General features: G+C 32.5%; 1 protein-coding gene across 13 annotated transcripts in view; it reads left to right on the top strand.

The window, feature by feature from the left end:
* Positions 1–20,784, top strand: part of GULP1 (GULP, engulfment adaptor PTB domain containing 1) — a 204,863-nt gene that overhangs the window by 117,230 nt on the left and 66,849 nt on the right. For all 13 annotated transcript variants that reach the window (XM_023529005.1, XM_023528982.1, XM_023528972.1 and 10 more), the window contains 2 exons: positions 1,239–1,313; positions 10,277–10,338. In XM_023529005.1, coding sequence (XP_023384773.1) covers positions 1,286–1,313; positions 10,277–10,338 — 90 coding nt within the window. In that variant the 5' untranslated portion in view covers positions 1,239–1,285. The remainder of the gene's footprint in view (positions 1–1,238; positions 1,314–10,276; positions 10,339–20,784) is intronic.

Below are 20,784 nucleotides of genomic sequence, written 5' to 3'. Positions count from 1 at the left end.
CTGGTATTCGGGGTTTGTTAAACTTCTTGAATCTCTGGGTTCATTTCTTTTTGGAAAATTCTCAGCCTATATTTCTTCAAATATTTTTCTGTCTTTCTGCTCTCTTTATTTTGCTTCAGAGACTATTTGACCAGTCAAAGTTTTTCCACAATTTAGTGACCTTTCCTCCTTCCTTCCTTCCTTCCTCCCTCCCTCCCTCCCTTCCTTCCTTCCTTCCCTCCTTCCTTCCTTCCTTCCTTTCTTCCTTCCTTCCTTCCTGTTATACTCTGTTACATTTTAGATAGTTTCCATGTCCGTGTCTTCAATTTCAGTACTTTTTTCTTCTGCAATGCCTTATATGACATTAGTGTCATCTAGTGTATTTTTTTGAAATCTACTACATCGTGGTTTTTTATTTCTAGAAGTTTGATTCAGGTGTTTTTTAATATCTTCTCTATCTCTTATTAACTATTTAATCTCTTAGCCTCTCGAGCATATGGAATGTGTCTGAAGGCCTTGCCTACCACTACTGTTATCTATCATTTCTGAATCAGTTTTAATTGGTTTTTCTCCCCATCGTAGATTGTATTTTTCTGCTTCTTTGCATACCTGATTTTTTTTAAATTGGCTACTAGATATTGTGAATTTTATTGTGTTGGGTATTGAATATTTTTATATCTCTTAAAATTCTTTTGAACTTAGTTTGAGATACAATGAAGTTACATGGAAATAGTATAATTTGGGGAGTCTTGTTTTTAAGACTTGTTAAGTAGGGCCAAAGCATCATTAATTCTAACTTTAACTTTTTTCTACTTATAAGGCAAGATACTTCTTAAGTAGTCTAATTGATGTTCTATGAATTATGAAATTTCTCTCCCTCTCTGTTGGCTCATGTGTCAGATACAAGCACTGTCCTCTATAAACTTTGTGAGTAGCTCTTTCCTCAGTCTTGGTCTGCTTACTAGAGTTTTTCTTCTTAAATTTGTAGATAAATATAATTAATGATGGATGTATAATAGGAAAAAGACAAGAAGATTATAGAATTTTCGAAAGTTTCATTTGAAATATTCTTATCTGTCGTGCCATTCATAATACTGAGTACTTATGTTTATTCCTAACCAGTGTCCTCTGGAAGATTTTGGAATATGGTTTGTAAACATTAAAATATTTTAAAAGAATTTGGGATTAAAATACATTTTCATAAAAGAGGTTGGTTAACATTCTTTTATTTATGTTTCGATATTTTCTAATTTTTATAGGATATAAAACGTGATTGAATTGAACATTTATTTGGCTGATTCTCATCATGAACCGTGCTTTTAGCAGAAAGAAAGGTAAGTGTGCCCATTTAATGGACCCAGGGTGGTCAAAATGAATACTACTATGAAAAGCAAGCAGAGATGTTAAGAAATCAGTTTTTTCCTGTTACCAAATCAGTTTTTTCCTGTGGTTCAGGAATGAAGTTAAAAGAGAGCAACATATTATCAATTAACCTTTTTTTTTTTTTGATTATTACTCTAATGAAAGAGTGGACTTAATATACTTAGTTCAAAATACATTTGTGACATTATGTTCTCTGACAATTTTATTTTGTGGTGTGAAACTACAAAAAAATAAAGTGATTTGAAACTAATCCTAACTTCACCTCACATAGCCATACAATAATACTAAATTCCCTGGGTTTATATTTAAATTCACTTGTGTATGTGTGTGCATGCGCTTTACTTTTAATTGAATAATATGTGAAGATTGATGATAGGTGAATTGATAGCAATGAAACTAAAATGTTTGTTACAATTTTAAGGTAGGAATTTAAAATAAACAAAAATGTAATATCATTACAAGAATGAAAGAAACAGCTTTATTTTTTTTTAAGGGGCAATAAATGGCATTTGACAAAATATTTCATGATATACTCATAGGAAAGATAGGAAAGTTTGATAGTTTTATCTAGTTCAGTGAAAGTAAAATAATGTATCTTTTCATCTCTGGTGGGTACAAGGCTCTCTCCTGTTTAACATGCTGTCACTGAATTGGGAGAGAAAGCACACAGGGCTGCTCAAGTTCTTAGTTGATTGAAAGCTGTAGAAGATAATTGACATGATAGGATTACAGATATGTATGGAGGAGATGACTGGTTAGGTCATATTATACACTATAAACTTAATAAGATACTGTTAATTGCCAAACATGGATTAAGGAAATCTAACATTTTTATTGTTATTTATATAATGTTATTATTTGGAGGATGTACTTTAAGTGTTATGTGGGTAAAAAAATAGCCGAAGAATAAAGTCAACAGTGTCGTTATCAAAGGTTCCAGTTCATTTTCTAATGCATGAATGAATAGTGAACAGTCCAGAACCCAGGGAATAGATTGTTGTGTTCTATCCCATGCAAGTCAGATACAACTAGTCTCTTTAAAGGACTAGTTGACACATTGTAACATGCCCAGATGAGAAAGGCTGGGATGACTTCAGGACTTTCAGCCCTGCAACAGGAAAGCATGGCTGAGAACTCTTGGTATGGTTCTATAAGAGTTGTCTTTCAGTATTTGAAGGGCCATCATTTGATCATGGGACTAAGTTTAATACAGTACAGATAGGTGTAAATTATACAGTCATTGATTGAATGTTGGAAAAATAATTCCAAGAAAGTTGTGCAAAAATATAATGGAATTACTCAAAGTATTAACTTTTTTTGTAACTGAAATGAGAGGTGTTTATTTGGATGTAGTACCGAGGATTAATGTATTTAGCAGGGATTTAGGTAATGTGATCTTTCAGGTACTTTTCAACCCTTGGAAGATAGGAATTTATTATTTTACTTTTCTGAATAAGGGAAAGGCAAAGTGACATTTATTGTGCTCTGTAGCTTGCTTCTGATTTAAAACATATACTGAAAGTAAAATAATGTTTCTTTGTTTATTACTTTTACTAGTAAAAAATAATCTAGAAACAATTATCTAATAGATGAAGTATTTCTAGTAAAGTAATAAAAAACCTTACATATCAACTTATCACTTTAATCACACTATCTTATTTTTAAAAAACCCTTCTGGACCTTCTCTTTTTATTTTCCTACGATTCTCTTTCTGATGGTTTTAAAGTTGAAATTCCACATTTCTGATTAACTCTTTATTTGAAGGGAATCTGGAGGGCTTTTTCATTGAGAAATTCCAACTGTTAGATGGTAATATGAGTAACTAGCAATTGTATATTTCTCATTTGAAGATGGTGGGAATAACAACCATGAGGAAAATTAGAGTGATTTAACCTTTTTGGCACCAAAGACCAGTGCTCCATGAGAATCTAATGCCTGATGATCTGAGGTGGAGCTGAGGAGGGATGCTGGGCTGAGGAGTGGCTGCAAATACAGATGAAGCTTTGCTTGCTCGCCCGCCACTCACCTTCTGCTGTGCAGCCCAGTTGCTAACAGGCCATGGACCAGTACCGGTCCACGGCCCTGGGATTGGGGACCTCCGATTTAGAGAATCAAGAAGCATAAGTACTTATTTCGTACTTTGCTTCATTGTATTTAAATTTCTTTTGACTTCTCTTATTTTTTCAGATTTAATGATTGCGTATCCTTATCTGGAAATTATTAATATTTTACTCGAATTCCAGTTTAGAGCTTGATGCTGGAAATTCCACCCTAAGTTCACCAATTGCTTCTGATTCTCTCATATAGTGAGATTGTTAGGGAAAAATTATTAGAGCCTCGCTCCTAGTTTCAACCAATAGCACTATTTGATTGAATTTTAATTTGAGTTGGAAAACTTGAATTATATGAGAGAATTCATATGTCTTGACAATAGGGAGTTTAATTATAGCACTAGAGAATATATAATTCAATTTATCTTTTCAATAACTAGCATCTACAAACACCGTGTTACCGTACTCTAAACACAGTGTTTAGTAAGACAGGCTTCTATCACTAAAAACTTATCTCTTATTTCATAGGTATCCAATTTACTTAATTATCATGTGCAGCATTGCTAAATCATCCAGGGCCTCAGAAGCCTAAGGAAAAGAGATTGTTATCTTAAACCTAAATGTAATTTTATTTTCTCTTTTTATTAAATTCTCCAATTAGTAATTTGCCTGCTATTTGATTGAATTAGCTAGGTATTTCACTGATTTCTTTGCAAATGATCTAATAGTATTAGAGCTGCTCATAGATTCTGAAAAGACTGAATGTATTAGAATTTCTCATTTTGTACAGTTTTGAATAGTTATATAAAAATTAGTCTAACTTCATAATCATTAATTAAATTTTAATCAACATTGTTTTATAACTCCTTTCTCTATGTGAGCTTTCTCTTTGAATTTTTAAAAAATCCTATATTTTATTTATTACATAAAAATGAATAATTTAGTAAAAAAGCATAAACATAGCATGAGAATAAATGTGATTAAATAATGCAACTAATTATACTTTATTATCCTTATCAATTGACATACTGATGAGTAGATATAATCATAGTCATGATTAGAATTCAGTATTTAAATATTACTTTTCTTTTTGTGATCCATTCATATGCATCCATTCATTCAACAACATATAGTTTTAAATTTAATACACTCAAAGCATTAAACTCTGATAGGACAAGAATAAAGAAATTGCTGCATCTGTTTTTATGAGGTCTTAATCTAAATGCATTTTGAATATCTAGATTTATTGACCTAGCAGTGAAAGTGGTTTGAAAATTGTTAAATATTTTGAAATGCTGGCATCTCCTTTTATGTGAATGTTCACTATTGAATATGTGATTATAGTTTAATTTCAAGGAAGGGAACATGTTCTATATATATACTACTTATACTAGAGGTTTGTAATGAAGAACCACTGAACTATCAGTACTTGTTGTGTGGATATAATTTTTTTGTCATTGTAACAACTGCTGCTTGTCCACCAGTAATTTAATATTGTAATTATTTTAGTCTGTCACCAGTAACAGTTGGATATGCCTATTCCCTTTCTTGGTCACTGCAGTATAAGAGTATAACAGAGGTAATATCAGTTTTCAAATAATAGTGGCTTACAGGAGAAAGCAGTTATCTATCCGCCTCAGGATTGGAGTGAGCCAACATATTCAGACTTCAGTCAGATTTTACATCCTTTCCAAGAAGTGTTGTATGTCTGGAAAAGGAAACATGACAAAAAATTGAGTTAAGAGATGAAAAAAATAATTGGTTATCTTTTTAAGTTTCCTAAAAGCAGGTGTTTGTTGTTCTCATTATTTTGGTGTTTTTATTGTATTGTTATTTATTTCTTTTAATATATGAGGGCAAGATTATATCCCAAATTTAAGTATAAATTATCCTTGAATTAATTGTGTCACTTATCCAGTAGCAATCTTTAAAAGAAAATGATAATTAAAATGAAAATTCATACGAGAAACAAGAGTTTTACACATTAATGTCAATGTCAATATATGTCAATATTGCTTTTCAAAGTCTGGAATGTATTGCTTCTCAAAATGTTTCACCCAGCTACAGCTATCACATATCCACTTCCATAGTCAGGAATAGTCCTGAAATACACTGTGAACATGGGATTCATTGATTCCTTATGTTTTGCCTTAGAAATTCTTGTGAATATTGCATTGTACTCCAGAATCATGTTTAATATAAATATAATGCATTATCCTTCAAATGATATAAAATAATTGACATTTCAGAAAAATATGCCATTTTTTTCTGTCTTTACATTTTTCCAGTTTCAGAAGAACATATTAATGCTATCAAACTAGGTTCTGTTAACACCATTTTCAAATGTTCTGAATCGAATGTTGAAAACACTTTGTTAGTATTCTAATATTTTCTTTCAGTATGGATATATATTTTTCATGGTAAAATATGTCTGATATTATTCTCCTTATAATAGTGATTCTAAATTTGTTAATTCCCATGAGGAATAAAATATTCATAAAACTTTATTAAAAGAAGCAACGTATTTGAAGATTGAGAAGTTTTACTATAAAAAATGCATTTAAAAAATAACAATTTGGCTTATGTAAACAATATTTTTTGCTTTTTTCTCACTTATGAATTCAACAAAATAATTGAGAAGCTATGTGGAATATATAAAATTCAATAATATATGTTAGTTTCAATATCTTCTATCATTTTAGTTACTTTTATTTCTAATATTCAATTATACTAAACTAAGGAACACCTTAAATTAAGATTATTTCTGTCAAAAAATCCTGATAATAGATCCTCAATGTTTCTCTAAATTTAGACTAAAATAATTATTCTAATATTATATTGCTTTCTAAAAGAACTTAAATTGACTTATTTCAATTTTACATAAATGCAGTTGTTTATTTTTTGGACACAGTAGAAGACCATTTATTTTTGATTTCAAAAACAATAAATATACAGTATAAGGAAACAGAAAAGTATAAACTTACAGGAAAAAAATCATTACATTCTTAGTATAAATATCTCTCCTACCTTCTTTCCTACCTTCCTTCCTTCTTTTTTAATTTTTATTATTTTTAATAACAAAATTTTTTTTTGTTATTAAAATTGAATTTATTTTTCAATTACGGTTGACATACAACATCATACTAGTTTCGAATGTACAACAAAACGACTAGACACCTATACAACTCACAAAGTGATCAGTCTGACAAATCCAGCACCCACTGACACCACACATAGCTAACACAGTAGTACTGACTACACTACCCACACTATACCCCACATCCCCATGACCATCCTGCAACTACCAATTTCCTCTTTTCACCCATCCCTACCCCGCAATCTGGCAACCATGAAAATGTTCTCTGTATCTATGGGTTTGTTTCTGTTTTGATTGTTCATTTATTTTGTTTTTTTTAGATTCCACATATAAGTGAAATCATATGGTTTTTGTCTTTATCTGACTTACTTCACTCATAATAATACCCTCTATGTCTATCTATGTTGTTGCACATGGCAAGGTTTTATTCTTTTTTATAGCTGACTAATAGTCCGTTGTAGGTATGTACCACTTCTTCTTTATCCATTCATCTATTGATGGACACTTAAGTTTCTTCCATATCTTGGCTATTGTAAATAATGCTGCAGTGAACATAGGGGTACATATGTCTTTTCAGATTAGTGTTTTGGTTTTCTTTAGGTAAATACCCAGAAGTGGGATTGCTAGGTCTTTCTTTGTCTCTTGTTATAGCCTTTGTTTTAAAGTCTACTTTGTCTGGTACAAGTATTGCTACCCCAGCTTTTGGTTTGTTTGTTTTCATTTTTATAAAATACCTTTTTGCATACCTTTACTTTCAGTCTGTGTGTGTCTTTCAATCTGAAATGAGTCTTTTGTAGGCATATGCAAAGGTCTTGTTTTCTTATCCATTCAGCCACCCTGTCTTTTGGTTGGAGCATTTACTTTATTTATATTTAAATAATTGTGGACAGATATGTAGTTATTGTCATTTTATTATTCATATTTTTGACTTTTTTCCCTTTCAAGAAGTCCCTTTAACATTTCTTATAATACTAGTTTGGTGGTGATGAACTCTTTCAGCTTTTTCTTGTCTGGGAAGCTCTTTATCTGTCCTTCGATTCTAAATGATAGCTTTGCTGGATAGAGAGTAATCTTGGTTGCGGGTCTTTAGATTTGATCACTTTGAATATTTCGTGCCAATAACTTCTGGCCTGCAAAGTTTATTTTGGGAAATCAGCTGACATTGCAATGGGAACTCCCTTGTAGGTAATCAATTGCTTTTTTCTTGCTGCTTTTAAGATCGTCTCTTTGTCTTTAAACTTTGGCATTTTAATTATGATGTGTCTTGGTGTGGGCTTCTTTGGTTTCCTCTTGTTTGGGACACTGCTGTTCCTGGACTTGTATGTCTATTTCCTTCACCAGGTTAGGAAAGTTTTCAGTCATTATTTCTTGAAATCAGTTTTAAATTCCTTGCTCTCTCTCTTCTCCTTCAGCTACCCCTATAATGCGAAAGTTGGTCCACTTGGTATTGTCCCAGATGCCCCTTCAACTGTCTTCATTTTTGGGGGGAGGATTCTTTTTTCTTGTTGCTGTTCTGATAGGGTGTTTTCTACTATTATATCTTCTAAGTCACTAACTCGATCCTCTGCTTCATTTGATTTACTGTTGATTTCCTCTAATGTATTCTTCATTTCTGACTGTTTCTCTTTTATGTTTTCTACCTCCATTTTTATGTTTTCTTTCTCTTTGTTGATGTTCTCATTGAGATCATTGAGCATCCTTATAACCAGTGTTTTGAACTCTGCATGTAGTAGGTTGCTTATCTCCATTTTGTTTAGTTCTTCTGGAGCTTTGTTTGTTTTTTCATTTGGGACATGTTTCTTTGTCTCCTCATTTTGACTGCCTTTCAGTGTTTGTTTCTACTTATTAAGTAGAACTGCTATGTCTCCTGGTCTCGGTAGGGTGGCCTAAGTAGTAGGTGCTTCATGGAGCCAGCAGTGCAGTCTTCCTCATCACCTGAGCCAGGTGCTCCAGGTGTGTTAGTTGTGTGGGTTTGTGTGTGCCCTCCTGTTGTAGTTGAACCTTGATTGCTGTTGGGATGTCAATGGGAGGGATTGACCCTTGGGCTGATTTGTTATAAGAACTGGTAGGTGACTACAGTGGAGGAGCTATTGTGCAGGTGCTGACCCTATGGAGCAGGATTTGCTTTAGTGGGGCTCTGGTCTCTGCTGAATCTGCCCTTTTGATGTGTTGTTTGTAGAGGTGGTTGGGTGGTGCTCTGGTGTGGTCTGAAGCTTGCTACCAGATGTGTTGGTTCTGGAGCCTCTTGGGAGCCAAAGTCAGCCTATGTCCTGCCTAGAGCCACTTGATATGAACAACAAAGTGATCTGCAGATGGTGGCCACTTGTGCTAGGTGTGGAGATGCCTAACAGAGGCTAAACTGTGGACTGAGGCCTGCTGCTGTTAGAGCCTGACTTGGGGCTGCTTAGCAAGAGGTAAGCATCACACTGAGGGCAGATGCCAATTGACTAGGATTTGTGAATCTTTGAGAGATTTTATAAAAGTCCACAGCATGAGCCAAAACAGATCATTTGTATAGAAAAGCCACTGGATGTGACTTGGGTTGGCCCACAAATTGGGTGGGAGCGGGGTCTCAGGGTAGGGTGGGGTGCACCATATTAGCGAGGTTGATGGAAGCTCAATTATGGCTCCAGTCTATGTGTGCCGGCTGGGTGAGGATGGGGGTGGGGGCTCAACAAAGGAATAGTGGCCTTTGTCAGCATTTCTGCCTTGGAGAAAGCTGTCCTCCCAACTCTTGCTCTGAAGTCAGTCACTTTAGTTCCTCCCCTATATCCCTGGTGTCTTTTGAGCTGCTGCCCCAGCACTGGAAGTCAGAGTGAGTCAGTCCATCAGCAAGTAAGTCCATGTGTGTGTGGGCTCTTTTAAAGGAACACCTGTGACTCCAGCAGTCCTCCATTCTCACTTGCCACAATCTCCACTGTTTTTCACAGACAGAAGTTATGGGGACTTCTCTTCCCCATATTAGAAGCCTGGGCTGGGGGACTTGATGTGAGGCTAGTAGTACCCTTCATTTTTCAGAGAAGACTTCTGCAGCTGAGATATCCCTCCCAATTTTTAACTGCCACACCACACGGGTGTGGGACCAGCCCATTCCGCACCTTTGCCCCTTCTACCCATCTCCATGTGACTTCTGTTTATCCTTAGTCATAGCACTTCTGTTCAGCTAGACTTCAGGCAGTCCTCAGTGATGGTTGTTCTGAAGTTTAGTTGCAATTTTGAGGTGCAATTTTGTGGGAGGAGGCTAGCACAATGTTTTTCCTACTCTGCCATCTCAACCATAATTCTGTTAGTTTAATATTAAAATTTCCTATTACTAAATAGTTAATTATTTGCTAAAGTATAATAATAATGAGTAAAGAGAAGGTTACTTTTTATTGATTAGGGAATTAAGAAAAATATCCTGTAATTCATGGGAGTATAAAGTAAAAAGAGAAAGATATTACATAATTAATCACATAATTGATATAGTCATAGCCCAACTGCTGTTATTATTTCTTTATATTTTTAAAAAACTCAGTAATGTTTGACTCATTTGAAGACATTTAAAAAGAAAAGCAGAGACTTTTATACTAAGGAGAGAATTCTATAATCACTTTCCAGGTACCTCGTTCTTACATCTGGCTACTTATTCTTTCTTGTTTTAGCAAAAGAATCTCAGAATTAGAAATTCTCCCACCCATATTATATTCCTTACAAATGCTAATACGTGAATATGACACTCTTGGAAACTATAATTTAATTTAACACTTTGTATTCTTTTTTGCAGACAAAACATGGATGCATACGCCTGAAGCTTTATCAAAACATTACATTCCCTATAATGCAAAGGTAAAATAGTTTATATGATATTATTGAATTTTATTTGTTATACTATTATTACTCATTCATGATTGATCTTAGAAAGTTTATGAATTTGCATTTCCTGGTAGATAATTCCTGACAAAATTTGCATAAATAAAATAATCTTGTAGTGTGTACTATGTTAAGTTATTTTTCTCTCCAAATAAGTAATTTTAAAAAAAGTATTCTTTATAATTTTTGTTTAAGTCACACACATATTTCTTTTAATAATTTTGGCTGTTGTTAAAGTTATTTGCAATATCATGGCCTATAGGAAATAAAATAACCAACAGTTTAGTGTTCTTTAAAAACATTTTAATGTTGTATTATACAAACAAACATAAAAACTAACCCGGATATGAAAGAAGTAAGCTTCAATTTTAATGAATGTAATTATCATCCAAAAAAGGAGTCAAAAAAAAAAACCCCTAAAATTATTAAGAAAACAGAAAGGAGTACATTTTTTGGTGAATCTTTTGTTCAGGTTACTTCATTTTAATAAAGAAATAGAAACAATCTATTTTCCGTGTCTTTAAAGATTTGATTCATTGTTGTTGGAAAACACGACAAACAACTGAATGCAATTTACAAAATGGTCTTTAAAGAAAAGTGTTATTTTTTGTTTAGTAAGCACTAAACTGAAATAGATTTCAGAGAAATCTGAGTTTAAATTTGTAAGAGACAAAAGTAAATTAAAGCATTGGGTTTTGGAATATGAGAGTGGGTCAGACTTAAGCAACTAACCTTTGGAGACAGCATGGGAGAAAACAGAAAATGGTAAAATTATTTATAAGAGAATCTAAGGGTTCATGGATTAGTAAAGTATATACTGGGATATAATGAGATTAGATATGAAGATTTATTTCAGGAAAAAATTTAAAAAGTTATTGAAGAGAAAGTCATTGGTGTTTAATAAGGAACCTCTAGAGTGCTAGTCTCAGTCCAAATCAGCAGGAAGAAACATTTAAAAGGCCATCTAACTATACTTGAAACTAATTTAAATAAATAATTTTTTTTTAAAAGGCCATGCAGAAGTTCTCCCACATCTGTTACTCAACAGTGAGTTTGTAGAGTGCAGAAGCTATGTTTTCTTGCTGACTTTGCAGCAAAGAAAATGCTCTAAAATATTTTCCTTTTAAAAAAATATGTTATCTTTGTAAAACTAATGTACTTGAAACCATTACAATGCTTATGAATTTATCTGTAAAGTTAATATGAGGATTTGCTATAACTTAGCATGAAAAATTTAGTTAACTGAAGGTGAAAATTGAGTTAATATTATCCATCTCTTCTACAAATATTCCTCCTTAGCTATTGAGAAACTATATGAAAACTATATAGAAAAAATTTAATCTAGAAAACCACTACTATTTTAAAGTGCATGCTCAGTTTTTGTTAATATCGATAGTACTAGAATTCTATCCTTCCGGTGAAACCACCGCAGATTATTTATTTTTATATGGGATTGAAATGTCTCGTCTTGAAAACGTGGTTTATATAGGATCGAAAGATTCTAATTAGAACTATCTTTAACTTTGAGAGTTCACGTGACAATGGAGATCTGCTTGTCTGCATGAAAAAGTTGCCTGTGCTAATTCACAGGTGCATAACAGCTGTAAGTCATCCCACATGAAATAGAGGGCACAGAAATATTTTCCCAGACTGGAGTCAGTAAAATATGGAAGAGCAGGTTGGTTTTTTTTTATTCTAATGTAGCCTCCCAAGTGATAATGTATGTCACGTATACCAAGTAATGTTAAAACTATTTGAAGAACATTTTTTTTCTGAATTCCCTCCTTCATGGCACTTTTAAAATTGATCATTTAGTAGTTATTTTTTTAAAAAATTCTGTAGTTTTTTAGAGTACATGCCACTTAAAAATCAGATCCGCGTCCACAGGAAGTACCTCAGCACAACAGAAAAAAAAACTACAGACCTAGATCTAGATTGCCTTGGTTTAGATCCTTTGTCCAACACGTATTAGCTGTGGGTCTTTGGGCAAATTACTTAACCTTTCTCTGTCTATGGTTATTCAATCTGGAAACAGGAATAATGCTAAATAGAGTTGGTATAGACGTGTAATGGACTTAGATGAATATTAGAAGAGTATTTGGAATAAAATAATTATTCAATAAATGTTAGCAATCATTCATTTTTTAAAAATTTTTCACAGAACTTACCAAGTGTCTATCTCATATATATATTTGATGAATTAATGCATAATAACCTTTCCAAGGTAATTACAAAATACTTATATTGCATTTAGTCCCAGTATGCCAGGCAATATGCTGGTGTGTTTTTACATGATCTAGTTTAATATTTGCCATGATCCACTATGGAGATTATTAATCTTTACATAAGAGAAAACTTTACATTTTACATAAGAGATTAGTACTTTGCCTACTGTCGGAAAGCTAGTAAGATAAAACCAGACTAAAACTCTGAAATCTATCTGAATTAAAGCTTTGCTTCTTTTTATGTATGTAGTAACACTTGATTATTCATTCATGCGTTTAAATGGCTGTTATGTATAAAGTGTTATTGCTAAAATTTCATGAATGTTGGTGAAGCTTCAGTTATATGACACATGGTTTATATTTTTATGGATCTTATTGTCATAAGATACTTTAATAAAAAATAACTAACATAAAAAGGACATCATGTTCTACGCCATTCAAATGGCATGTAACAGAAAGCTACATTCAGAGAATAGAATCTCTAATTTTTGAATCGGTAGGATTTCCAAGGGTCAAACCATTTGACTCATTTCAAGCTGAGATGTCTGGAGGAAGATGAGCGCAGAGTCAGTAAGGTCTAAGACACAAAATGAATATGACAGGAGTTGGGCTGCGGCAGAAAGTACTAATAATGGTAAAGTACTTTATCAGCCAAAATTCCTTCTGAGAAACAAAACTAGTAAGAGCTAGTAGGATGTACACACACACACACACACAATTTATTTTAAGGAACTGGTTATATAATTGTGGGGATCTGGCCAGGCAAGTCTGACATATATATGGCAGGCTATCAGAAAGGGCAGGCTAAATACCCTTGGACAGCAGCTGACCATGGGTGGAATTTCTTCTTTAGGAGATTCTGTCTCTGTTCTGTTCTTGAGGTCTATAAATTGATTATATCAAGCCCACTCAAATTATCCAGCATAACCTCTTTTACATAAAATCAACTAATTGTGGATGTTAATCATATCTACAAAATAACTTCATGACAACATGTAGATGAGTATTTGATTGCATAATTGGATGGTATAACCTAGCCAACGAGACACATAACACTGACCATCACAAATATTAACGCTGAACAAGGCTAAAAACAAAAACATAATTTGAGAAGGCTTTGCATGGCAGGAGAAGCAGTTTGAGTAATCAAACTAATCAAATAGGGTTTAGGACAATAAATCTGTAGTATTCTGAAAGTTGATTCAGATTAAGAGAGATAGGATAACAGTAAACTTCTTAAGAAGTTACAACGTGTCCTGTAATGTCATTTCTTTCAATGTTGTTTCATTATTACATTGATGAGATGCTGTAGGAACTTAACTCTTCTTTATATCAATTAGCTTATGGTAAAATTGGTTTCATTATATATATCATTTTGCTTAAAGTCGTAGAGCCTATAGATAATTTTAAGTGATGATTTACTGTATTTTAATGACCCAAGTGTGTGGTCATAAGTTTATATAAGGTAGTAGATAAACATATAGTGGAAGATAAAAATGTGCTAAGTATTTCAGGGGAAGAATTAATACAGAAGAGGAATAATTTGTGTATTGGGCAAAATATATCTGTTTTCATTCAGGCTAAAAGGGAGAGAATGGTCATACCACTGAAAGATTCTCATTACTTCTTCATTCACTTTTGGCATCTACTGGTTACAGATAAAAACTGATAAATGTAAGAGAGCTGTTTAAGAATTATAATTCTCCCTGAGGAAATACATAATAACATTTACATTTAGATGTTTTCAGTTTTAAGGTGATAGTTTTCTGCTTTAATGTCATAATTCCTTTAGTTCTTTTTTTAAAAAACATATTTTAATTCCACATTCTTTCACTTTATGGAACATTCTGTTTCAAAGAATCACATTTACTATTCATAGTGTACCTATTTCAGATTATGCGGGTATAAAATAGTTGGTTACATTAATACTAATTCACTGAGAATTCTGCATATTATCCTTTGTACTCTATAGTGATGTTTTTCAGACAACTGATTATGCTCCATGAAAAAAAAAATCGGGTCATGAAAATAATGCAGTAGGTCATGGGAGGCATTTACACATGAAATAGAACAGAAGAGAAAGAGGAAAGAAATTTTCAGAATGCATATGGTAAACATCAATTTGTTGTATAAAATTGTGGTTCATAGTCATAAGAGTTTGAAAGCCACTGACTTTAAACAGTAATTTGCCTTTAAATAGTACTAAAGACTTCACCAGGTTTAACTAATTTTAAATCATAAAATAATAAAAGGGGGAGCTGCTTGAAAGAGCAATTTAATTTTTAATAGAAGAAATGATCCACATGTAAGTTTAACCATATGGCTTCATTGAATATAACATCTTAAAATGATTTCTGAAATATGCATGTAAACATGCTAGGAATGGTAGAGGAATAGAGTAAAATATAAATATAGTTTTGTGTACTCATTCATTCACACATGTACTTCTTTATTTGACTCAAGCTCCTAATATATGCCAGGTCCTAATTTAGACAATGAGAATTGATTAGTGAACCAAATAGATAAAATCCTGCCCTCCTGGGACTTATATATAATAAGCAGAGTAATGGTCCTTTTTTGAGAGACACCCAATAAGAAAATATTAAGTATATTTATATTTGTATTTATTAATATAATATTAATTAGTATTATATAATATAGTATATATAGTATAGTATTAACATTATATTTTATTTACTAAGCAGTATTTCAGGGTGTAATAGTTGCGATGGAAAAAATTAAAATAGGATATTGAGGATTGGGAGAAGTGGGAAAGAGAGTGCTATGTTACATAAAGTGGTCAGGGAATATCTCTGAGGAGGGCAGAAGCCTAATAGAAGAAAGTGAGTGAAGCATGTGACTGCATGAGAGAAGAGTATTCCAGACATGGGATAGCATGGGATGGCATGTGCAGGGTGGGACCATGCTTGCCTAGGCAATGACTAGCTAGCTTCCAGAGTGCCTGGAATGCAGTGGAATGCAGGGAAGTAGTAATAAATGCATTCTGAAAGGCACACATAGAGTAGAGCAGGTGGGATGGCAGGTGCCTGGTAGTCCTTATAAGGCCTTGTAGGCCAGTGTAAAATTTAAGAAGCCCTCAATTTAGAGAGTTTTGAGAGAGTGACAAGATCTGAGACAAGTTTTTAATAGGAATTAACTATAAGGAAGTAAAGGTGAACATACATCAGGAGTCCAGTGCAGGAGTCTAGGCAAGGAAGGTATGATTGTGGCTTGAAGCTGAGTAGGAGCTGATGGAGCAAAATAGTGGGCATCTGGGTATGGTTTGAAGGTAATGCTGACAGGATCTACAGATGGCTTGTGCATTAGCTTTCTATTGCTGGCTATAATTAGAACATTAAAGCAGAAATTTAAAAATATTTGATAACCCATAAAGAAGAGTATAATATTTTCCATCCCTCAACTTTTGAAGAGACTGCTGAACTATCTTTTCTATAAAGGTGAAATACTGGAAAACTTTTGTTTTAATGAATTTATTCTCTTGGTGTGAGATAATCATTTCCCAGATGGAGAATTGTGACAAATGTTTCATAAAAACACTCATTAAATATTTTACTGTAAAATGTATAACTATCCCAAATAAGTCTGATGTGTTTACATTTTTATGAAATATCTAGCTTTGTTAAAATATATAAGAATGCAATTCTTAAGAGATTTCTACATTACTTTGCACCATGTAGCAATAAAGAGAGTCAGCATGCCTTGATTTTCTGTTCACTGTGTTCCAAGTTCTAAAAGTGAGTGATTCCAAAGTAAATAGGAACAAGGACCTTGACCTTGAAAACTTATGACTTCCCTTGGAAGAGAGAACAGGCACATAAAACAAATAAAGAATTTTGGGAAAAAAAATAAGTAGATGATGATCAACAATATAAAATACCAATGTCAAAGAGAGATTTAAAAGAAAAATTTGTTATATTTTAATGATTTCTAGAGTTATCAGAGTCTTATACATTAAACATGCATTGTTTGCCAGTGCATGTGTTTGGTAAGAGAGAAAGCTTGACTGAGCTGTTACCTTCAAAATTTTTCTAACTCAGTGAGTTGTATGATTTCTAGCCCGCTTTCTCAACTTTCACAACCTAATCTTCCCCAAGATTTGTAGCCTATAAGCTCCTACTTGGCTTCAAAAAACAAACAGAAAACAACAAAGAACACAAGCAAACAAAGCAGATGCAGTCTCAGATATGAAAGGAAGTGATTAGAACTTAAATATTCTAACCCTTAGTAGTTGAAATCCACATCTTAGCCACTTAAATTTGAAACTTCTACCTTAACTTTGTCAGTAGTCATTGATATAGGGAAATTAGAATCTGGATATATGGTATGCTCAGATGCACCCCAAACGACAGTATTCAACCCCAGCAACTCCACTGATATTATCAGAATTTTATAGCCACATAGTTGTTGTATCTCATGACAGGTTTGGAGTAGCTACTTCTCATCAAACTATCTGGATTCAAATTTCAGCTCTTCCAACTAATATCTGAATTATATAACTTTTATCTTCGAGTTTTCTCCTTTGTAAAATGAGATTAATAATTATACTTAACTCAGTGGATTGTTAAGAGGTTTAAATGGTATTGTATATTTTCTGTTTACATCAGCAACAGTGAGATCAGCTTAAGATCTCACTGCAGTGGCCAGCTTAAGAATTACAGTGGAGAAGGAATGGCTTTTCCTTCAAGCATGGTAGCAGACTCAGTACTGCCAAACTTACAGGTTTAAAGACAAGAGAAAGCTTAGGTTGTTGAAGCGAAATACCATTGTAATAGTATTTTCCTATCACCTTGAGTTTTCAACAACTGCATTCTGGAACAAGAATGCACAAATCATCTTGGTCTTAAAATCAAATATAGAAATAGAAGGAAGTCAATGCAAACTTTTTAAAGCTGTTTTGGAGTTTTATAGGTAAGAAGTTAATGAGGAGAGAAAGTTACATTATGTGTCCTAATGAGTCATGGCAAAGAAAAGTTTTAATGCAATTAAATCATTTTACTAATACTTAACATTATTTTTGCTGAATATATGATAAATTACCCTTTACTGAAATGTTAATATTGGTTTATGAATTAAAAGGAGAAAACTTGAGTCTTAGAAGTGAAGATATCTGTAACTGTCAAAGAAAAAAGGAAATCAGCAAAGAGACCATTCACATTGAACCTTATGGAATCATTAAAAGTTGGGCAAAAGACACATCCCTGTGGTCAGTGAGGTGCATTGCTAAAATATCTAAAATGGATTGGAATTCCAAATTCACAAGATTCTTTAGAGTAGCTTTGTAATAGCAAGCAAAAACATTTGCCTGGTTGTAGATACCACGGAAAATATAAAACACACGAAGAACTCAACTGCATTCCATATAATTCATTTCATTTGTTCAAATATGAGTTTTTAGTTAACTTCAAAGCATAGGAACCACTTCAAAAGAATCAATCTTATATAGACCTTTAAGAAAAGTTTTCTTAGATTTTACAACTGGTGTTTCATAATGCTAATACATACAACTTACGTCTATTCCAAACATTTTAACATTTAGGAATGAACATATACATTGAACCTTGTCATTTCTTCCAGTTAAGAATGATATATACTATTATAAGTATTTATAATAATTATGCATCTGTAACCATTATAAACTGTCCTTTTATGTGCCAAAGCAACACTGATTCATATTTAAAAGGAAATTCGAAAGCTATAAAGTGTTATTTTTTCTACCTTTCTTAGAGTGGGAAGCTATGAGTGTTTTTCATTTTAAAAAATGTGAAAACAAATAAGAAATATTAATAACTGGAAGCTTGTTGAATTGTGCCTTTGTAGTTGGATTATGCTTTTAAAATATAGAATAAATGGGAAAAGAGAAATGATGATAAACACGACTAACTTTTCAGTTCTCAAGATGAATTTATAAAACCAATTTAATTTCTAAAAAACATATGCCTATTTTAAACAGGATGCTTTTGTGTTTTTCCCATTAAGTTTTCCCAGGTAACTCAAATAGTTATTAAACATAATTTTGGAGGTCATCATTATTGGAAACTATTACTCTACATATGAGAATGCTCTAAAAAAGTATAATAAAGCTGCTAGAAATTACCGAACAAAAACTAAAAACTACATATTAATTATTCCTTATAACATTTCGCAATGTACTAATATACTTTTTTCCTTAAAAAGATATTACAGATTCAAAGACTTTTAATGTTCAAAAGCACTTCAGGAATCACAACATAATTCTGTCATTTTCTTGATAAAATAAATTGAGGCCAGGAGAGGTTAAGTGATTTACTCAAAATTACACAGCAAAATAGCAAAATTAGGTATAGAAATCAAGTCTCTTATTCAACATCCATTTTTCTTTCATCATAATATTCTATAACCAGGTTTAAGGGAAATAATCTACTTAGCCAGCAGATGAATGAATCCAAAAATGAAATAGAATACGTATATATGTCTGTCCTTTGTATATGTTATATGTGAAATTTGTTTGTCTATGGAATACTGTCTGAAAATTTATTTGTAAGACATCATTTAAATCTGTCCAGCCAGGAGTGTGAGCTAAGTAGACTAAATAAAGTCTGTATATTTGCTTCCCTGACAGAGATGCCACTGAGTCTAAGCTTTTTTAAAAAAAACTTAAACTTTTATTTTCCTTATTTTGCTTTTCTTAATGATATTTCTATCAGTATAATCCCTGGGTAAAAATGCCTTGTTGTTATCTATATATTTAAATGCTTCTTTAACTTGAGAACATCTATTTATAAATAGAGAATTTTCTGAATGTTAAATACATTTATAATTTATTTTACATTTCCACATGATATGTTTGGCACTAGGTAAAATAACAGGAAAGCTCATTCATAGTCAAAAAATGTTCGTGAAAAAAGAAAAGTCTGATTTTGTCTTAAAGGGGTCAAGCAGTAGCATTCTGAAGCTGAGAATATGAAATTTAGGAATCTAAGCAGAAAGGACAGGTAGGGGATATTTTAGTTTGGGGTTGGGGGACATGTTTGAAAAAGCTAAAAAAATAATGTTTTTATCAAGATCATTTCATTAGTAGTTTTCTGAGTAACTAAGCAGACGCTAAATATAAGAAAATTATAAAGAAGTGAGCATTTTTTAAACAAAGGACTTAGAAAAAATGAGAAATGGGAATGAAGAAGGGATTGTTATAGGAGGTAAGGTAAAGTAGGAAACACCGGGGTTATGCAGATTATTTAGATTTAAACATCAAGTCAACATTATCAATGGAGAGAGAGTTGCATTTCAAATACTGATTGGAAAGATAGATGTTAAGTAGAATCAAGTTGTGTCCAGAGTTTTCTCTTTGTCATTGATTTCAGTGGTGTGAGATAAGGAAAGTAGCCAACTCACTTCAGAGACAGAATCTCTGCTGAAGGCAAACCAAGATTCTAGATCACTGTGTTCTTAATTTTAAGAGACATTTGGAGGAAATAATCTTTCATCTCTTAAGAAATATGTACATAACTAAATATATTTTATATCGAACTAAAGTCTTTTCTGTCTTCTAATATTATGAACTATGAGTAACTTCATCTTCAGAGCAGTTATGCATATTATTACATTTAAGAATGGCCTCCTGTTGTGTGCCTATTTATTTCTTACGTTTCCAAGAAATTTTTATCATTGTGTTTTTCTTCCTGCTGGAATTAATCAGTACTTTTTTCTGAACCTTTATAAATCATATTTTAAAAAGTAAAAGTAGAGTCCAGGTATAGCAAAGCAGTAAAAATAAAGGCCATTGGGGAACTAAAGATCCGATATAATTATGCAACCATAGTCTGAGAAAAGATGTATCTCAAAGTGTAGAGAACACAGGACAAAGCGTTGAAGAAGCAGTTGTTCACCTGAATTATTGGGTCTTCACTATATTATTTTCTAAGGATAATGACTTTATTATTTCCTAAAATGATCTATGCTAATTATTAAAATTTAAGCACTTCAGAAAAGCACAAATGTATAGAAATTAACGCATAGCTCAGAATCCTACCAGAGAGAAATAATCCAGTGTTAACTTTTGGTTAACAGTGATCCAAGCGTCTCTCTCTCTGAATGTATACCAATGCATGACTAGATATACAGGCAAAAAATAACATTCAACATTACATAAATAACTCTATACCAATAATTATCTAAGCATTTTACATCTATCATTACA

Source organism: Pteropus vampyrus, unplaced genomic scaffold, assembly GCF_000151845.1.
Source record: "Pteropus vampyrus isolate Shadow unplaced genomic scaffold, Pvam_2.0 Scaffold2, whole genome shotgun sequence".
NCBI classification, from domain to species: domain Eukaryota; kingdom Metazoa; phylum Chordata; class Mammalia; order Chiroptera; family Pteropodidae; genus Pteropus; species Pteropus vampyrus.
The sequence above is the reverse complement of the archived record's forward strand: the minus strand, read 5'-3'. Positions and strand labels throughout refer to the sequence as shown.